Genomic DNA, 19340 nt, shown 5'->3' on the forward strand with positions numbered 1-19340 from the left:
GGGGAGACCCTCGGCCGCTTGAGGGGAAACGTTAAAAGACGCACCCGAGGTCTTAAAGAAACGTTAATCCCGTTAACGTGTGTGTTTGTCCAGTATGTCTTGTGAGCAGACCGAAAGCGTCATTAAGAAAATAATTCGCGAAATCGGACAAGAATGCGCCGCCCGGGGACACACTGTTTCTGAAACCTTGGTGGCGTTCATGGTAAGCACAAATGAAATGTTTAGGGCGGTCTTTTTTATTATTATTTCATCTGGGTGTTTTTCTAATCACGTTCGAATTCTGTTGTGATCCGTAAAATATTAAGATAAATATGTATCGATAACATATAGATCAGAAGTTTCAAACCTGGATGCCCGTAGCTTGGCAGTTCAAACCGGTTTTAAGGCTTTCGTGAGGTGGGAGCTTAATTTTACATACAATGAATAGTTCCCCCGAAGTCGCTGACTGACACTGCTCGGACTGAATGGCATGAAGTGAGGACATAAATCATTCCTTTGGTCTTAAAAGTCGACAAACTTCAAATGGCAGCTCCACAGCAGCCTGCCCAGGCTGGGATGGCGACAGCTGAGGCTTTCGGGGTGACTTGAGCTTTGAAACACCTCGGTTTCTGCTAGCTCGCATTGGGAAGTTTTAAAGGGGAGTTCAGTGATACTCAGCATAGGGACCTGAAAACATGCAAAAGTGTTTCATTCCTCTGAATTGCTATCTATGTGAGTATAAGGCCCTGAAAAGGCTGGAGGTACTGAGCCCTTGGAACTCTTTGAACTCCAAATGGGAGTTCTCCCTTAGTTTTCTTCTGCAGGCAGGTAAGCCATTTTTTCCTTTCTGAAGTGAAAATGAGAAGTGTTCCCAAGTTTTAATAACATTTCTTTCCACTCTTTCATAAATGAACAAAAAGGCATGACGCATAGGTGAATGTTTATTGCAGCAGCTATATTTATTCTTTGATGTTTACCTCTTCCCTCTATTGTGATGGATTCTTTTGTTTGTTTCTCTGTTTAGGCAGGGCCAGGTAGTGTAAATGGGCTGAATATTTGAAGGAGTGGGCCTGGATCCCACCTAAACTAAAAATGAAGTTGAATCAATCTATCTCAGTGTTGTCCTTGGTAAACAACTATAAGTATCCTAAAAAACATTATACGCTTTGGCGTGTCCTCTTACGAGACAGAGCACCACTGCAGAATGTAGTCTGAATGCATCTGCAAATCTGTGTCTGCAGAAAGATGGAGCTAGGTTCTTTCTTCATTGATGGTATAAGAACAGAATCAGCTCTTGATAAACTTGCATATGAATGTAAATGGTTCACAGCAGTACTGTTAGTCTGCCATTTTTTTTCCTGAAGGTGACACTATGGCTTTAAAAAATACATTGGGCTCAAAAGCAGTATTAATCAATTAAGCATGAAAATTTTCATGGGTAAAAACCTTTTGCATGTGGCTGCCAAGATACCCAGCATGCACACCAGTTACAAACATGCACATATTTTCCTGTGTGCAGGACACTATGAATTTTTTATCCAAATGGTAAATATTTATACTGATGGATGCAACACCAACCGAGAAGTCTATAAATAACCATGATGGATTTTTATAAAATTTTACTTAGAAAAATATTTTTCCACTAAGTTTTTAAAGGAGCTGTATTTAAATATTTCTCTACAAAGTTTGCATCACAAATAGATTTTTTTCTTCACTTATGTCTCAGAACTGAGATTGAAACTGGCAACGTGTGAAATGAAGTAACTTTGTTTCATTATCAAAGATTGAATGGGAAAAAAGAATAGTAAAGAAATACTGACTGCATCTGAGATTTTTCAGAAAATAAAAGGTGAGTTGCAAAAAGTATATGTTGAGATATAAATTAATAGCTTTCTTTTGGCCATCTCTAGGTGAAAGCTGCTGTTTTAGATCCAAGAAATGACTTTAATGTGGATCAACTCACAAAAACAGATGTGCAAAATCTTACCCAGGTAATTCTGACATGATGTTGACAGTTACTACTTAGCTAAGACTAGCATTATTTGCTATCTGTTTCTGTAAGTAAAATGTAATTTTATCTTGATATGAACACTTCCAAATTTTTAATGCTGCTTTATTCTCATGGTTCTGTAGCTAAAGACTGGATTATGTGTTCCCTCATGTTAATAAATGCCTTATACTTCATAGTGTTCAGAGAATGGTAGGGAGGGGGCTCTACTGCTGTTGTGAAACCTGTAGCATAGTCACTGTCAGTTCAGACGTTTCCCCTGTGGTGAGAAAAACTCACTTCTCTGTCTCTCTTCTTAGCTCTGTGTTACCAGGCTGCTTGACACCACAAACCCATCCTTGAGCACAATTAAGATGCAAGTTTACTTTGATATGAACTATGCAAACCGAGGTAATTTCAATATAGATGTTTTCATAGTTGATTCTGAGTTTAGGATTTAATATCTCTCTCCGTAGGGCTAATAATGATTCCTGTTAAATGACTGCTGGCAATGAAACAAAATAAAAATCCCTGGAGAAATGTACTATATAGGAGTATGGTGTTTCACTACAGAGATATGTTGTGATTTAACACAGCAGGCAGCCAAACACCACACAGCTGCTTGCTCACCCCCCCCCCCTAGTAGGATGGGGGAGAGAATTGGGAGGGCACAAGTAGGAAAACTCCCGGGTTGAGATGAGATAAAGATCGTTTAATAGAACAGAAAAGGAAAGGAAAATAGTAGTAGTAGTAGTAGTAGTAATAATAATAATAATAATAATGATAATGATGGTAGAATATTCGAATTGTGTATATAAGCAATTGCTTACCACCCACCGATCGATACCCAAGCAGCGATCACTACTTCCTGGACCACGCCTCCCATTTATATACTGAGCATGACATCGTATGGTATGGAATACCCCGTTGGCCAGTTGGGTTAGCTGTCCTGGTTATTCTCCCTCCCAGCTTTTTGTGCACCTGGCAGAGCATGGGAAGCTGAAAAGTCCTTGACTATGGACTACTTAGCAACAACTAAAAATATCAGTATGTTATCAATGTTCTTCTAACCCTAAATCCAAACCACAGCACTAGGAAGAAAATTAACTCTATCCCAGCCAAAACCAGGAGAATATAGTAGGGAAAAAATGTACATTATCTTTGAGAGTACACTCATCTCACCCTGTCTGAGAGATTTACTGAATGTCATGTATTAGACCGCTTGAGAGCAATTATGCTTTCAGGTGCAGTGGCTAGCTGCCTTCATCAAGAAAAACTTGCACTGCACCTGTGTATCTGAAAGAGAACCAGTACCCAGAACTGCAGTCATGTATCTGAAAGAGAACTTGATGTTTTATCAATATCCCTAATTGAGATGAGCAATCTTGAACAATCAGTTACAAGTATGTTTTGGTCTCATCAGTGGTAACTTCATATGGTCTGAGAATGGGAACGTGGAAGAAAAATGAGATGGGTAGAATGTCTCTGCTGTAACTGTAACCTCAGATCTCAGTGGGACAGTGAGGGCTGGCTGGGACACAGAAGACACAGAACAAGAGTAGACAAAAAATTAACATTTCTGTGTGGGGAGGTCATGAAAAAGTTTTCTTGTTAGCATGGATTAAAACCAAAAATTAGCAAAACTAGAAAGCCACTCCAAAGTCTTCTGGACTCAGTAACCTCAGTAAGCTCAAGAAGTCCAGTAAGATTCTGAGATCCTGAATAGTGTTCAGATTTGGATGCCTAACTTAAGGTGTCTATGAAATATGTGTGTGTGTGTTAGGTCCTACTGCAGTCAGAGGAGTCCAGAGAGCCAGAGACTTGCTGCTTAATTTGGCCTGAATAGTTCTCTGGACTCTACTGACTGATGTTAATCATGCTAATTATATTAATGTTTAACTCCACTGTTGTTAATTATAACGGTATGCTACCTTGAACATCTCTTCCCCTTATTTGTGCTTCAGAAACCTTAAGTTGGTGCTCTGATTGTGGAAATTAATTGCACCCTCTGTATAACCCAAATTCCAAATAATTTAGATAGCACTTTCTAACAATCCTTCTTTCCTAGCTGAATTACTCAGTGAGCAGCACCGTGTTCTGGAGGAAAGGCTGGCTCCTGTGGTCAGAGATATCACAGACAGTTGTCCTCGTGTGCAAGAAGAAATGGAGAATGTGTATCGAAAGATCATTAGCTACGTGCTCCTGAGCTCTGGCCTGGGATCCCCAACAGATATTGAGGTTGTCAGGGAGGTAACAGGTCAGTAAACTCCCAGCTGTGAAATTGGGCTTTTCTTATTGAAAAATAAAATTTCACCTTCTCTTTGCTGATCTTTAGGTACAGATGTGGTAAACCACGATGAATGCTTACTACCCAAACTGTCACTGCTCAGCCTTGAAGTCTAAATTTGCCATGGATTTCCTACTTTTTGCAGTTGTTAAGGAGAGGGTATTTTTGCTTGTTTAACGATTTTCTTTTCTGTTCCCTCATATTGAGGGTTTTCTCACCCTTTGTAATGCTTCTAGCTGCCCTGCAGAGTGTATTCCCCCAGACAGAGATGATTGCTTTCACCTCACTCAGTAAGAAGAACAAAGAGGAACAGCTGAAAAATCTTGCCATGCTAGTCACAGGAATTCGGTTGTACAACAAGGAATGCAGGAAAGGAGGAAGCAGCATTGATGACTGTAAGTAGACAACTGCATTTGGGCTGTGTATTCCCAATTAATTCTTCCTGGTCTTCTTCACTGGAGCGGCTCCAATAATATCCCATCTCTCTAGATAAACAGCTTTGACTCAGGGTCTGTAAACCTGAAGGAAAAGTACATATTTGGTATTTAATTATAGGTTTCCATGTAGGCTACTACTTTTTAGCTAAGAAGGAGCCCTATGTGGTTGATGTGGAAGGATTATATGTATTAACTTCATGCACTAATTTACTTCATGATAACTTTTCCCTGATGCCTTGGCATTAAGTGAATGAAATATATAATGTTTGCCTTTAAAAGCACTTCATTAAAATCTTGAAAGGACACTGTCAATCCAATTACAATTTTCTGTTGCATATGTGTAATGAGAAGTGATAAAAGTTGCTGGGGCACTATCTATATTCTCATAATTTAAAGTAACCTCTTCAGATTCTTAACATGTTCTCAAAAATATTTTGCATTTTGAATCCTCGTCAGTGGAAACGTTTTTGTGAATATGCATGTAGTATTGTAGCTCAGCATGGAGACTTCTCTGTAAGAAAGGTCTGCAGCCCTGTTTTAGGGGAAACCAAGAGTTGAAAATTGTGCAGATTGCCTAAAGTCTCTCGGGAAACCCATGTCAGCAGTATCAACTGAACTGCATCTACTATAAAGCAAGTTTTCTCACAGTCCTTGACTTGACTGTGATATTTCCGCACATGTAATTCTGACTATGTGAAATCACTTGACTAGTAAGATACAGCAGCTGAATCTAGTATGCAAACATTTGGAAATGCACGAATATAAGGACAAAATGTAGAAATTTTATTGGAAGTCTGCTTTGCTCAACTACTGCACTGTAATCTTTCGCTAATGATTTAAATAATTCTTTTTATATGTATCTCATATTTATTCTATATAAACAGTGCCAGCCATTCTGAATGAAGCCATTCCATCAGCTACACGGACTGTCGATGAAGGTCTTAATACTTGCCATACGCTAGCCCACCAATACGCAGCTCTCTTGGAATCCATGCAGGAAGACCAACACAGATACACACAGCTTAGTTCTTTTAAATTAAAAGAAGCACTGTTCAATGTGAGACAATATGAGGCCTTCCTTTGCATCCTTCTGGTGAGATACCATCATGTTATATCCTGTGGGTTTTTATTGCAGATGGAATGTATTCAAGTTACCTATTTGTACAGGACAGAAATAAAAGAAAAATGATTCAGAAATAAATGAAATAAAATTGATCTCAATCTATGATAACCTTTATCGTCTGTCATGCTGAACTTTGTACCTAACTTGCTGGGTTTGGCTACTGTCAGGTAAAACACAAAATGAATTAATTTTTTGCTGCAGTGTGACTGTGCTTCCATTTCATTTCTGGAGGTTTCCTTTTTTGGTTTAATTTCATTAACAAAGGACTAAAAAAGTAGGACTTTTTTCTTGTTTGCATATTGATAGTCACTCTGCCCCAAAAGGCATGAGGGAAAAAATCTCCTTGTTCAATCCATAAATCACCTCAGTTTTAGTCTGCAGACATCCCCAGCCATATGGAGTCATCAGAAGTCTTTGAAGAATACAACTTAAGTTCTCAAAACTTGTTTTGTTTATGAAGACTTTTTCATTTGTCTTTTGAGAAACTGCAGGGTTTTATTAGTTTTTCCTGTGTATCATGAAGCTTGGAAAAATATTTCTCTTCTAAATTTTTTTCAGTTCTCTTCATTATAAAAATGTAGAGGTTTTCTATAAAAATTACGAGTATATGTTTGAGAGAAGCACCTGGTTTTATACCTGAACACTTAAGGAAAAATGTATTTTGTGGAAAGTTAGGGTGCATTTCGTTCTTGAAAACAGTTGTCTGAAAACATTTGAATGAAGAGTTCCAAGTAAATACTCATTACTAAATACCTGATTTTTGACTGTCATACTCCTTACCTCAAGTAAATTCTCTTTCCAGTCTGATGCAATTACAAGTGCTCAAGAAGTTGAAAAGATGAATGTGCAGTTTGCAGCAACAATGGAGCAGTTGAAAAACACAGTGCAGAATAGGGTTTCCATAGATACCAAAGAAGTTTTTGTAAGTATTTTGAATGGAAAACCTATTTCTTCTTAATTATAAAAAATTACTAAAGTATTAAAAATACTTTACCAGTGTATTTTTGCATAGTTTATGTTAAGAAAAAGGCTACATTGTTTTCTTTCTATTATAACAGCATCTGTGATTTTTGAAGGGGCAACTAAACTAAAAGACATGATCTCAAGGTAAAAGAAAAGCAAGGTACAAAGAGGGGGAGAAAGAATTAAATGGTATTTTACTGTAAGTGTCTTGAGTAATTTGTCAGTATTTGTAGATTTACAGTGATATTTTCCTGGTTTGTGTAAATATTCTCCTGTTCCTTGCAGAAATAGTAAGAACACAATGATGACAGATAACAGCACATCAGAGTGTGATTCTCTTAAAGTCCTTTCAGATAGCAATTCCTGTAATTGCAGTATGACTCCTTGATACCATTTTTCTAAAGAAATCAAGTTTCTGTGATGGGGGTTTCAGCCTCTTTGCCCCTCCCAATAGCTTCTGACCCTGTTGGCCAGTTTCAGTCAAATTTGTCAGAGTCCAGAGATCTCAAAATATGTCATTTTCTGCAAGCTTTGTGAAAAACAAGCAACTAGAGAAACACAATTAGAGCCCTCCTAAGATCAAGTCTGAAATGGGAATGCCACAATTACCTGCTGGTTGTGTGCTGTCTGGCCAGTGAGCAGCCACGTACCTCTGCACGATCGATGTTCTGTACGGTTTCACCCTTAGCTGGGAGCTACAGGACGTGGGAGGGAGGTGTTGGAGAAAGAGGGAATGAGTGATGCAAACCGCAGGTATTGTGAAGGAGAGTGCTCGATGACCCTGAAAACCTGGGATTATTATGATGGCATAGTGTAAAGGAAATGGGAGAGAAATATGTCAGAAACCAGCTTCATTTAATTTGCTTTTCAAGGAAGAGCTCATTATTTTGTGTGATACATCTATCATTTTAATTCCGTGTAGTTAGCTGTTGAACTAGCATGCAGTTGATACATATGTTAGGTTATATTTCATCCTTCTAAACAAATACTTGGAAATCAAAATAAAGTTTACTGTGGAGAAAGGAGGAAGAAAGATCATGCCCCATCACCTACTCAGAGTATTTTTTACACTTCCCGTAAGGGCATCTGAGCTGGAAACTCATGGGAACAGCACTTTAACTGAGGTACATCTCAGATGTGATCTGATGCTTCGGTTTTATGTGTGCTTGTGATTTTATAAGCCAGATGTTCTCATTTGGAGAACATTTTCCCCTCTTGTCCAGCTGCTCAAAGCAGTTTTTTCTCCTGTATCTTTGTGAGGCTTAAGTGACTGATATACGTTACCCTTTTCCCTAGAAGCTGTCTGCTGTTGTCTGCTTCCTTCCTAGATTTTCTTCTCTCTTCGGGTTGGTTAGTTGTTTTTCTTCTCTGCTGAAGACAGAATATGTCTTTTGACATATTTGATTTCAGGTCTTTTGCAGATAGAGATTTCTCTATTAACACACCATTAAATAGTTCTTCTTGTCTTCATCTAGTTGCTGAGAAACTGGATCCTCTACAAACGTAGAGAAGCAGGGCATTCTGCCTTTTAAAAACCATAGGATAAGGCCTGTATTTGTAGTAAACATTTGTTTTAGGAAACATAGTAGATTTCATTAATATTCTTTGTTTATTCTAGTAAGATTGATTTTGATCTTGCTGCCCTTCCTTTAGTTTCTCCCATTTTTGTAACCGTAACATTTCCACAGCATTAATAGTGCAGGTGAATTCCAGAGCTGACTCTGTTGGCTATTCTTATAATGTTGTTAACATGCATAAAATATAATGTTGTTAGCATGCATTTCAGATTTGTTGATTCTCTTCTCATAAATGCTCTGTGTGTTTAGATGTAACAGGGCACATTTTATGTCAGTGTCATTGAAATCAGCATTTATACTCAAAGCTCGTAGGCTTTTTCTGTATGTGTGTACACCTGTATGTCAGCATTGCTGCTGGGAATGGCAGCTTCCAGTTTTGTCCTGAACCCCGTACCACTCTGAAGAGGCTTGCATGCCATTAATTTGACACGCGTGATGGCTTGGGGGCTGTGGTACTAAGTCACTCTGGAAGCAGGGTAGACAAAATAACAAAGCTTGATAGTTTGTACGTATAGATGTGGTTTTACTTCATTTGGTAGGTAACCAGGTGCATTTCTTCTGGTCCTTCTTATTCCTGTACACCTTATTTTCAGTTATAAAACTGTATTGTCAGTGAAGCGCTCAATTCCAAGCATGGTCTCAGAGTAACATATTTGGGAAAGGCTTTGGAGTAAAATGTAGGAAAGTACCATTCTGGTCTATGGGCATACATGCTGGATGTATGTGCTTTGGGTGTACGTGATGGGAGCTCCTCTTACAATGCCTAGGAGTTCCCCTGGAATTTCTGGATGATGAAGGCCTTGGAGATCAGCCCTGCTTTGATGATAGCAGGGACTGTTGTGCACAGTACTTGGGTTATGCTGCAGACATAAACCAAATCTGGATTTCAGATCATTTTCTTTATTTTCTAGCCTCTCTTTGTTGCACTTTCTAACCTCTGGACCGGCTTTCAGGATGAGAGACTACTGCTAAGCTTCCTCACAAATATGACTAACAGTCTCCAACAGTTCTCGGAAATCCAATCACAGCTTTTTCCTGAGGAAGTGCTAACGTCTCTTCTGGAAGGAGTGACTGTGAAAAGTGATGAGGAAAGGATAAGAGAAACCATGGGTACTGAAAATTATTAGTTTTCTGTTTTCCTTCATTTTCCAAGATCTTGTGGTTTGAATTTTATTTACAGAAGGTGCTACACATTGATTTTTTAATAATCAGAATTTGCGCAGTAAATTAAAATGAGTCTTGTAGTGTGTGGATTTATTTTTCATGTAGTGTAGTTTGGGCTTTTGTTTTTATATATAAAATTAATATATAGCTACTAGATACAAACATACCTTACAAAAATGGCAGAATGATCAGAGAATAATATTTCTACATTTTTTTGACATTTCTTAAGTTTGTTTATGTCTTTTTATACCTTTCAGAATGTCTGAAATGGAAGGGGAAATAAAAAAGCTAATGCAACGGAGCTTTGGTTACCAGAAGTATTTGTTTGTAAGATGGTATCCCTAGTAACCAAGTTGTACTCCAGGGGTTTTTTAGTGCGTGAGTGGGTGAAAACAAAATAGAAGAATAAGGTATTACCTGTCATTCCCTGTTTCCAATGAAAACTAATGCTACTAAAGAAGGCTCCTGCAGGACTGAGTTTTCAGTAGGATCTCTCTTAAGGCAGGGTCAAAGTTTGGCTTTTGGGATCTTGGCACTGCAGGTCATCCTGTGAAGACCGCAGTAATCCGGTTATCCTGTAACATTATTATATTTTAAACACGTTTTGTTAGTGAAATCCTTCCTTTGTTAAACCTTTTCTTAGGAACCAGAGTGGATGTTTCTGATTTCAAGAACCAAGAATGGCTTTTTCCAGAGACTACTGATAATTTTGACCAGTTGCTAATCCAGTACCATGGTTTCTGTGCACATGCAATTGGTGTGAAAGGCCTCACCCTCCCAGGTATGCTTTGTAGTTAGGTCTTTTCCATACTTTATATGTACACAAGTACTAGTGAAAATGTAAAGACATGTTCTGAATGCATCCTCTTATGCCAAAGCTGGAGTACTGTATTTTCATGTTTGTAATTTTCACCCCAGATAAATTATGTCTCCTGTTAAAGTATAATTCTTTTAAAAATACACAAATAAACTGCCCTAAATAGAAGGTAGGAGGGCTTCAAGAGAAAGTAGGCACGAGAAAGCAGAGGCAGAAACAAGATGGGATGGATAAATATTTCCTCCTGCTATATGTGCATCTGTATAACCTACACTGCACCTGAATGCAGGTTTGTTTATTGTTGTTAATGTGTTTTAATACAGGCGTAGGAAAATGGTCATTCCTTCTATTTTGTGTATCTGTCCGTTGCAAATAGACCCATTCATGCCTACATCATATGTATTTTTAAACAGTGGATATAAAGTACCAAAAATCTTCTCTGAAAAGAATGCAAAAGTGCAGTTAATTAAGTCAACTAACCATAGGATATCTTTTTTTTATCTTCTAGGGTCATTTGTCTTGAAAGCAAGCCTTATTTCAGCTACCTCATCAGTTCATGTTTTCTGTCTCCCTATCCTTTATAGAACTTATCCATATAGAACTTTTTTAAACCTACAGGAGGTTGGGAGGAAAATACTGCCATTTCTTGGCAGTATTAAAAAATAGATATTTTAACGGCAATCTAAATTAGTTACACCTATGTAGTATTGCATATGAGAACAGCTGTCCTGGGTTGGACTGAAGGTCTCTCTAGCCCTGTATCTGATTTCTGGATGCCGTCAGTCACGAACACTTGAAGATTATGAGAAATCAAGTAGGAATGATCCTTCCGTAATTATATCCTTCCCTGTTCTAGCAGTCAGTGGTTACAGGATTTCCTCAGATAAATGTTGTGCCTGTACCTTTCTGTTGAATAATCCTTGATAGAGGTTTTTCATTTATCTAATTGCTTTTTGAATCCATTTAGAGTTTGCCATGGGATATTCTTATTGTCAAAGAGTCCTACAATTATAGTTATATATACTACTGGAAAGGTACCTCTTTTTGAGATGGTTTTAAGCTCTGGCTTGATAATTTCATCAAAGACCTGATAGTTTTTCTGTTAGGAAAATTAGCAAATAGTAATTTTATATTGCACGCAATTCATGGTTTTATAACCCTGTATCATATTATTTCTCTTCAGTTGCTTCTTTTTAATGCTGAAGAGGCCTCTTTCTTTAATCCCTCCTTCTGTGAAATGTATTCCAAGCCTCTAACCACTCCCAACTCCCTTCATTTTACTTTTTCTTACTCTGTTGTATTGGAACAAAATGTAGTATTACAAATGTAGCATGTAGGTTGTTTTAATGTTTTTTTTTTCACCCCGTCTGTTTGCATCCTAATAATTCCTGACGTTCTTTTTGCTTTTCTGATTGCCACCGAGTAGTGCCATTTAGTATTTTCAAGGCACTATCTGTGATGATTCCAGGTCTTTCCTGGGCAATGACAGCTGAAGCAGAGCCTGCCACTGTCCTTGAGCTCAATTTGTGGTTTCCTATATAAGTTATTTGGCCTTTATTGACATTTTCTCTGTTACTGTCCAGCTTATCAGCTGCTTCTTCAGTTAATTTCAGTGTTATGCCCTTTGGTATAAATGGACTGCTGATCTGCAATCAAATATTTGCTGGAGATTATAGGGGAAACATCTGTGGGTATGGGCAATGTTTTCTTATGCCTTTGCTATAGGTGTGTTATCTGTTGTTTTTTTGACAGACATGCACTAAGGCATGCTGGATGTGAACTGATCAAAAACAGTTGTACTGACTTAACAAAATAGACTGTTCTATATTTAAAAATCTTACTTTCAGGGATTTATTCTGATTTCAGAAAAAAAGGAAGTGAAACTGACTTGAGGGAAGCACAAAATCTTGATTACAAATGTCTTTTGTATTGGATAGCATACTGTTCGCTATTTTATTTTGTGGGGTTTGTTTTGGTTTTTTTTAGGAAATCCTGCTATTGGAATTTTGAAGCACAGGGAGAGATGTTATGTTTTCAGTTCCAAAGAAGCTGCATACATCTTTGCTCAAGATCCAGATAAGTTCATTCAACTGAATGTAGAAAAAGCAAAAGAACATGCAGAGCTAATTCAACTGCTCGAGCTTTGTCATCAGTTTGAGTACCTTGCTCCGTATGCACAGGTACACATTGCCCATGCCTCTTGCTGAACAGCTGTTGGGTCACTAGTTGGTCTGTCCTTTCTAGAACATAAAGACAACAGATGATACCCATTTTTAGAAAAGAAGTATAATCATCTGCCTATCATACAGAATGTCTGAAGGTCCGTCTTTTCCAGGTCTTCAGGGTGTTGATAAGAAAAGTTTTCCCTTAATGTTGTTCTCACCTTATCTCCTCATAGGAGAATATGTAGAGCCAAAGGATTGTGGCAGCGATAAAAGCTGTTTGTCCTTAGCCTAGGAAGATCCTGTGTCTGATGTTTCTTTCCCTCATTTTTGCAAAAGTAGCTTAAAGGGACAGTAAATAAATGCAACAGAAGATAAGCCAGATACCATATTAACTGGAGCTTTAGCTCAGCAGTTCATCAGTATGTTCATCAGGATGAGGGTGTAGTGATATCTGGGGACATATATTACAAAATGAAAGGGAACTCATTAATAATGAACGCAACAGTGCTACCTTGTGAAATCCAAAGACTTGATTTGGATTCATAGACATTCTCTGTGATACATTGTGAATTCTAGGTCCCTAGCAATGCAAAGTATGTAGTCTTGAACTGGCCCTTGGTGAGAAAGATATGGTTTATATCCCGGCTCTGGCAGAGATGTAAGCACTTCTACTAATTATGATTTGTGATTTTTAGTCCATTCATAAAGATAAACTGAGGTGCCTGCATCATAAAATACTGGTGGTGGTGGTAGTATCCCCTTTTATCAAAATCCAATGATTAAAGCACTCACCTGGGATGTGGGAGTCTGAAATTCAGCTGTGGCCTCTGCCTAAAGAGTTTTCTGTCAGAAATTAAATCCATCGAATACTTAATGGTTTCTTCTTTTTTAGCAGGGGCAGGGGGAACAAAAATATTTTTAATGTAAAAATCATTATCCACTTGCGGTTTGCAGGTTTTTATTTGCTTTTAAAAAGTAGCATATCCATATGCTGTTTCTCTTAGACGCCTGCATTCTCATTAATGCCTTGCTTGGTTTGGGTTTTTTTTTTCATCCAGGTCAGAAATGCAGACAAATGTTTGATGAAACCAACCACAAAATGTGACAGTAGTACTCAAACTGATACTCATATTTTGCCTCCAACTATTGTGACGTCCTATGAATGGAATGAATGGGAACTGAGAAGAAAAGCTATAAAATTGGTTTGTATTGTTATTACCAGATTTTCATTGTTGGATAACAAAGTACAGAATAAATTATTGTAAACTTTTGTTCCTTGCAACATAAATTTAACATTCCGTTAATGCACACTTCCATTACAACGGGCTCAATATTTTTTTCCAGGTATTTTCTCTCTGTATTTCTAGATTTTCTTATTCTCCCACTTTTTCAATATTTTTCCCCAATTTTTTGAGCAGTGCTTCCACTGCCATGTCCATTTAGTCCAAATTTTTCATTTGCGTTCTTTAAGTAGTAAGAGTTTGTTGATTAGCATTGAATTTTTAAGTTGTTTCTCCACACTGAAATTTAACAGTTTGAAGATATTGCTATATACTTTCTTTGTAAAAAAAAAACGTTGCAGAAAGGTTTGGGTCAGGCAAAACTTTATTGCAAGTTGAGCAATTTATATTAATATTTATCACCGTCAAGTAAGAAGAGGAAAAATGTGGTAACTGGCATACAGAATGGTTAGGAATACCTTTGGATGTGTTTGACACTGCAGAAGCTTTCTTTGAGCTAACTTATCCATCCTTGAAAGGTAGCAAAGCATGAGGCTTTCCTTTTTTTTTTTTTGCATAATGAAATATTTTTCATTTTATCCTGATTCTTCATGTTTGCTAAAACCAATTCTGCTTTTTTTTGGGGAAAAAAAAAAAAAAATTCCCTTTTTCATGTAGGACCAATCCGGAGAGGTAAGAAAGAGCAAGTAGGTTTTGTGTTGGATATATAATCCAGAGGAAATGTTTGTTATACTATCATGATGATTTTCTGATGGATTGGATATCACAGCCTGTCCACAGAAGGTTAGCCACATACATAAAAGCTTTTAAAGTAACAGTATATATTTAAAAAGCTTCCTTCTATGGTTTGCCAGCAGTTGTCAAGGTATAGCACCTGATTTTCACAATTCAGTCAAAATGAACTTGTGAGTACAGGGAATATTGCAGTTACCAATATCAACTGTACACAGAATACTGCAAGGGTGATTTTTTTTTTCTGTGAACAGATGCACTATGGAGGCCTGTGGTCTGCTGTGCAGCCTATTTCCTTTCTGTTGTTCTTTTTGCCATGAAAACCCCAACATTATAAAAGGAAACCAGAATTTTGGACTGAGAAGTCTTGCCAGTGTTAACTGGCTTTCAAAGGATTCTAATTAATAGTTGTTACTGAGGTATATAAAGAAGCCAATTAGGTTTACAAGAGGCCTAACTAAAAGCCTCCTTTGCTTCTGTAATGGACAAAAGTACATAAATAAATGTAAAAGATGTGGTCAGTAGTTTATCTTTAGCATAAGCAAAGGTGGATGTTTTCCAATAGCTAAGCATGAAGACTGTTCACAAGCAAATTTGTAGCTTGTTAGTTTGAAATATTTAGAGAAAGTACTTTAAAGTACTAAGGGTGTTTTAGCCTCAGCTGTCCATATGGGAGATTAGTGATGCTGAGTTGAAACAAAAAATGCCAGATGCATGCAAAAGTGTTTTGTCTACAGTGACTATGCTGAATTTGTAATATGGAGGTGATACAGCATTTAGAATCAAAGCGCTAAAATAACAGAAATAGCTTCCCAATGCATCTGTGAATTTGATACTTTTAGGGGAGCATCGGACATATTTGCGGGTTTTCTTAGAAGTTGAGCTCAGATGCCTTGGGGTTTTTTTCTGTAGTTCATACTTAGCCAGAAAACTTGCAGTGATAGGAAGTGTTAAAATAAGAGTTTGTTAGAACACCTGTTTGATGTTAGAAGTAAAATTTTCAGCTCATATTTGTTTCTCTGTGCAAGCATAGTTCCTTACAATAGCATACATTCAGTTTTCAAGAGGGATCAACTGAACAGAGAAACAGTATCTCATGCGTGCTCCTGTTTTAATTGTCATTAAAACCCTCAGAAAAAAAGACTAAAATACTGTCTTTCTTTCCATGCCATCTCTTCTGTACATTCCTTATTGTTCTTTTCTGTATTTTCCTTGATGACCCTGTGCATAAGATTCAGTTCTAAATTAAGATATCAAAATGTGTCTACAACTTCCATTCCAGTTGATAGAGACCTAGCTAGTGGAGTCTGGAGAGTATTTTGACTCATGCACACCGAATTTGGCCCACTTAATCACTCTCCAGCTTCCACTGACTCCAGTCTCCGCTGACTGGACTGGGCTCCAGGGACTTTCTCACTTACATGTAGGGTCTGGATCCCACCACATGAGACTGGATTTTGTATATTTTGATGACAACATTACGTCATATGATTTACAGAGTTTTACATCATTGCTGACATAGAAGGCTCACTGGAATAAGGAACATTTTGTTGTTTCAAGTGCTGACTTTGTAATATTAACACTTTGTGAGAAGCGGTTTTGTTATATCTACAGCAGTTTCTGTGATTAAACAGAGCTTTAATCATAAATTACCTTACCTTTTGCCCCTTGCCAAGGGGTTAATAAGCAATGTCGTGAAAGAAGGCATTTTTTCCCTTTTATCCATTACTTTGTAACACCAACACCTAAACCTCATCACATTTGGTTTGAAACCAGACAAAGGCTTGGTTTCCACAATATTTGGGATCCTCAAGCTTGTTATAGGTTTCAGATGCCCAAAGAATTTATCTGCCTGCCATCCCATTCAGTGTGCTTTCAGACTGATTGAAATTAATTTGAAGCACTGCAAGAGCTTAACATGAAAACAACATTTTATTCCAACAAAACAAAGGCTCCAGTATTTAACAAAATTTGAAGTACAGTGACCAAAGGAAAACACGAAAGCAGTAAGAGGCCGATTTAAAATTGTGTGGGCTAGATACAGTGCTGTTCACACATCCTGTTAGTTCAGGAGTTGTCAAACCACAGTTGCAACTGTGTATTGACAGTAGGGTGAAGTGGGCCATGTTCCAGGTTTGTGAAGCCCATCAATGTAAAATACACAAACACACGTAAGTATACGCTAGTGCTAAAATGTTCAAACAAAATTTTGCTTAATCTGATTCTTCTTGTGTCTTTAGGCTAATTTGCGCCGCAAATTAACTCATGCCATGCAGACTGATCTCAGTCATATGAGAAGAGAGAACTCCACCCAAGTGTACTTGCCGAAAGATGTTAGCACCCAGACTAAGCGTGACAACTCAAGCAATGTACCCAGGCCACAGATTTTCTTGGAAGGTCTCCGAGGAGGATCATCTCATACTACTCGTATGGTCAAAGTAGACTTAACAAGAGCAGTAGATGAAACCTAAATGAAGATGAGAAACCTGAAGATGTATCTTGAGTGTATATATAAAAAATCCTGCATATATCTGAATTAAGATACAAAAGATTTTACTGTGTCTGTTGATTCCAGGAGCAGTTGATTTATTTCATTTACCTTATCTGTTGGGGCTGCTGACTGGCATTAGGTGATAGAAATTACAAGCCTGAAACACCCAGATTTTAAACAGCAATTTAAGATCAAGATGTTCCCAAAGACTTTAACTTAAACTAACATTTAAATGTGTAGTGTGTGTTCTGGGATTTTCTTGAGGTTTTAATACAACGATTGCTTGCTGAAACACTGTCTTTGGTACATGAAAAGGATAATGTAAGACAAATAGCTTTTATGAGATACAGGGCCACTGCTGCAGCTCCTACGGAGGCATAATTCCCATTGGTGTGAAACAAAACGGATCCCAAGAGAGTCACCCAAATGTCACAGCTCCACCCTTAGAGCAGAATCATCAGGAAGGTAAAACCAGCAAAATGTGGTCAGTCTCGGTCCTTGGGCCTGTCCGTCTGTGCTGTCGTTATCCCAAGTGCCTTTGCAGGGTAATAGGTGTTACAAGTGTAGGCCAAGGCAGGGAGGTCGAGAGGAGGGAATCCAGCTTGGATGGCTCCGGCAGCCTTTTAGATCTCTAGTAATTTCTGTATTCACTGGCTAAACAGCGTGCTGGTGAGCACATTGGAAACCATAGGAACTTGACTTCGGGGCACCTTTTTGAAAGCTCTGTTTGAAAGCTGACTTGTTTGAAAAACTAAAGCACAACAGGAAAAGGTTTTTAGCTTTATTTCATTGTGGCAGTGAAATATGTGCCAGGTCTGATCAACCACAACTGCAGCTAGTATTTCTGTTTGTGAAAATCTGAATTGTTTGAGCTTTAAGATGAAACATCTTCTCAAATGGAAGCAGGGGGTACTTTAAAAGACAGATACTTTTCACAACAACAAAGATCTCCACAAATTATTATTGGCAAAAAGTCCAGGTGTGCAACCGTGATTGCCATAGGGTGTACTAAGGTTTCGAAGTCTCTTTTTTGGTCAGGTGCAGCGTGGGTCATTGTTACACAAGCTTGTGACAATGAAGCTCGAAGATTCAAGCTGCTGGCTGATTTTCCAGTGGCATTGTGCAGGATAGCATTCTCTTTTTGTTTAACTGTCTCCAAGGTATCTGGCTTCACTTTTAAAGTTATACAGCTGGGACAAATCCGCAAGGCATTATTAAAAAAAAAGGAGCAGGAGGGGAGCACACAAAAAACTTAAATGGTTTCCACTAGGTGGTTTTCTCTTTTGTGAAAAGAAACTAATCAGTAGCAGCTAAATGTGCTGATCCTCCATGTTTTTCGATGATGAGCTGGCACCGATTTTTAGATTTATTAATAAAAACATGAGTGCTATTACCGGCTGCAGCTTTTTTCTTATTCAAAGAAAATACCCTGTTGCTGCTTCATTGAATACTTTTTGTTATTTTGATCTCCATGTATTTTTATCATCATTTGCTTTGAACCTTTTATGTAAAAGTTACAACTTTTGACCAACCAACTGGTATTTTAAGAATATGTAAATACATTTATTTAAAAGAAAACTGGTAAGTGAAAATCCCTTTTATCCCACTTACTCTTTTCTTTTTCATTTGTAGTACTACTACTGTAGTATTCTAAAATACTGGGGAATGCAATTGTAATTATTTCAGTTTTGGCACGGCAGAAACATGTCAGTATGTAAGAGCTTACTACTGGCGATGAGCCGTGCATGTGTGAGATTCCTGGGTGTTTACTACCAACAAAATAGTTCAGGAAAAAAGGTTACTTTTCAAAATGGCTTTATTCATGTGAAAGGGGAGACAACGTTCAGTCGATGCCCACTTGGACTGGAGTTTTTCTTTACTGGGATCTCGTTCTTCTGTTCTGCCGGCGCGCTGGTGAGGGTGCTCATGACGGCAAGAGCAGGCAGCACAGAGCCAGCCCGGTGGCGAGGTAACACAGCGCAACGCTCGCCACGGGCAGGCTTTAAGGCTATTCCAAGGGTAGCTCATGGTAGCAGCTGGCATCCTGCACATTTACAGCTGGGTTTGGGGCTTTTTCCTTTGTAGGTGTTGCCGTTCGGGGAGCACCAGACAGGTGCATAGACAGGAGGAGAGATGCAGATTGCAGCTGTTTGACTTGAACTCCTTACGCTTTACTCAGCAATTGGCATGCACCACCGCAGTCCGCAGAGTCACCGGGCGCTTTTATGACTCCCTGGTGCTGCACAGGGCAACGCATCGCTCCGTTTTCAAACCCCGAAAGCCTCCGAAGCGAGGCATTTGACACGGCCTCTGCCCTCACCGCGCCGCCTGTGCTGGCCGGGGCCGTTCCGCGCGGGCAGCCGGGGTGACGGTCCCC

The 19340-nt window shown here is 38.4% G+C and overlaps 1 protein-coding gene across 1 annotated transcript; it reads left to right on the forward strand.

Moving 5' to 3' along the window:
- Window positions 1-94: 94 nt before the first annotated feature.
- Window positions 95-16943, forward strand: LOC104069085 (chromosome unknown open reading frame, human C6orf165). Its single transcript, XM_009582546.1, has 12 exons — window positions 95-202; window positions 1890-1970; window positions 2287-2377; window positions 4035-4223; window positions 4490-4648; window positions 5575-5783; window positions 6616-6735; window positions 9265-9463; window positions 10161-10298; window positions 12321-12514; window positions 13558-13701; window positions 16713-16943. Exons 1-12 carry the CDS (start codon window positions 95-97, stop codon window positions 16941-16943), a joined length of 1863 nt encoding a protein of 620 aa, XP_009580841.1.
- The last annotated feature ends 2397 nt before the right edge of the window (window positions 16944-19340 follow it).

This window comes from Fulmarus glacialis, unplaced genomic scaffold, assembly GCF_000690835.1.
Source record: "Fulmarus glacialis isolate BGI_N327 unplaced genomic scaffold, ASM69083v1 scaffold9620, whole genome shotgun sequence".
NCBI lineage: Eukaryota > Metazoa > Chordata > Aves > Procellariiformes > Procellariidae > Fulmarus > Fulmarus glacialis.

Coding starts and splice junctions, on each gene's coding strand:
- LOC104069085 (XM_009582546.1), top strand. CDS start 95: ATGTCTTGTGAGCAGACCGAAAGCGTCATTAAGAAAATAATTCGCGAA. Junction 203..1,889: donor AAACCTTGGTGGCGTTCATG/GTAAGCACAAAT, acceptor GGCCATCTCTAG/GTGAAAGCTGCTGTTTTAGA. Junction 4,224..4,489: donor GGTTGTCAGGGAGGTAACAG/GTCAGTAAACTC, acceptor TAATGCTTCTAG/CTGCCCTGCAGAGTGTATTC.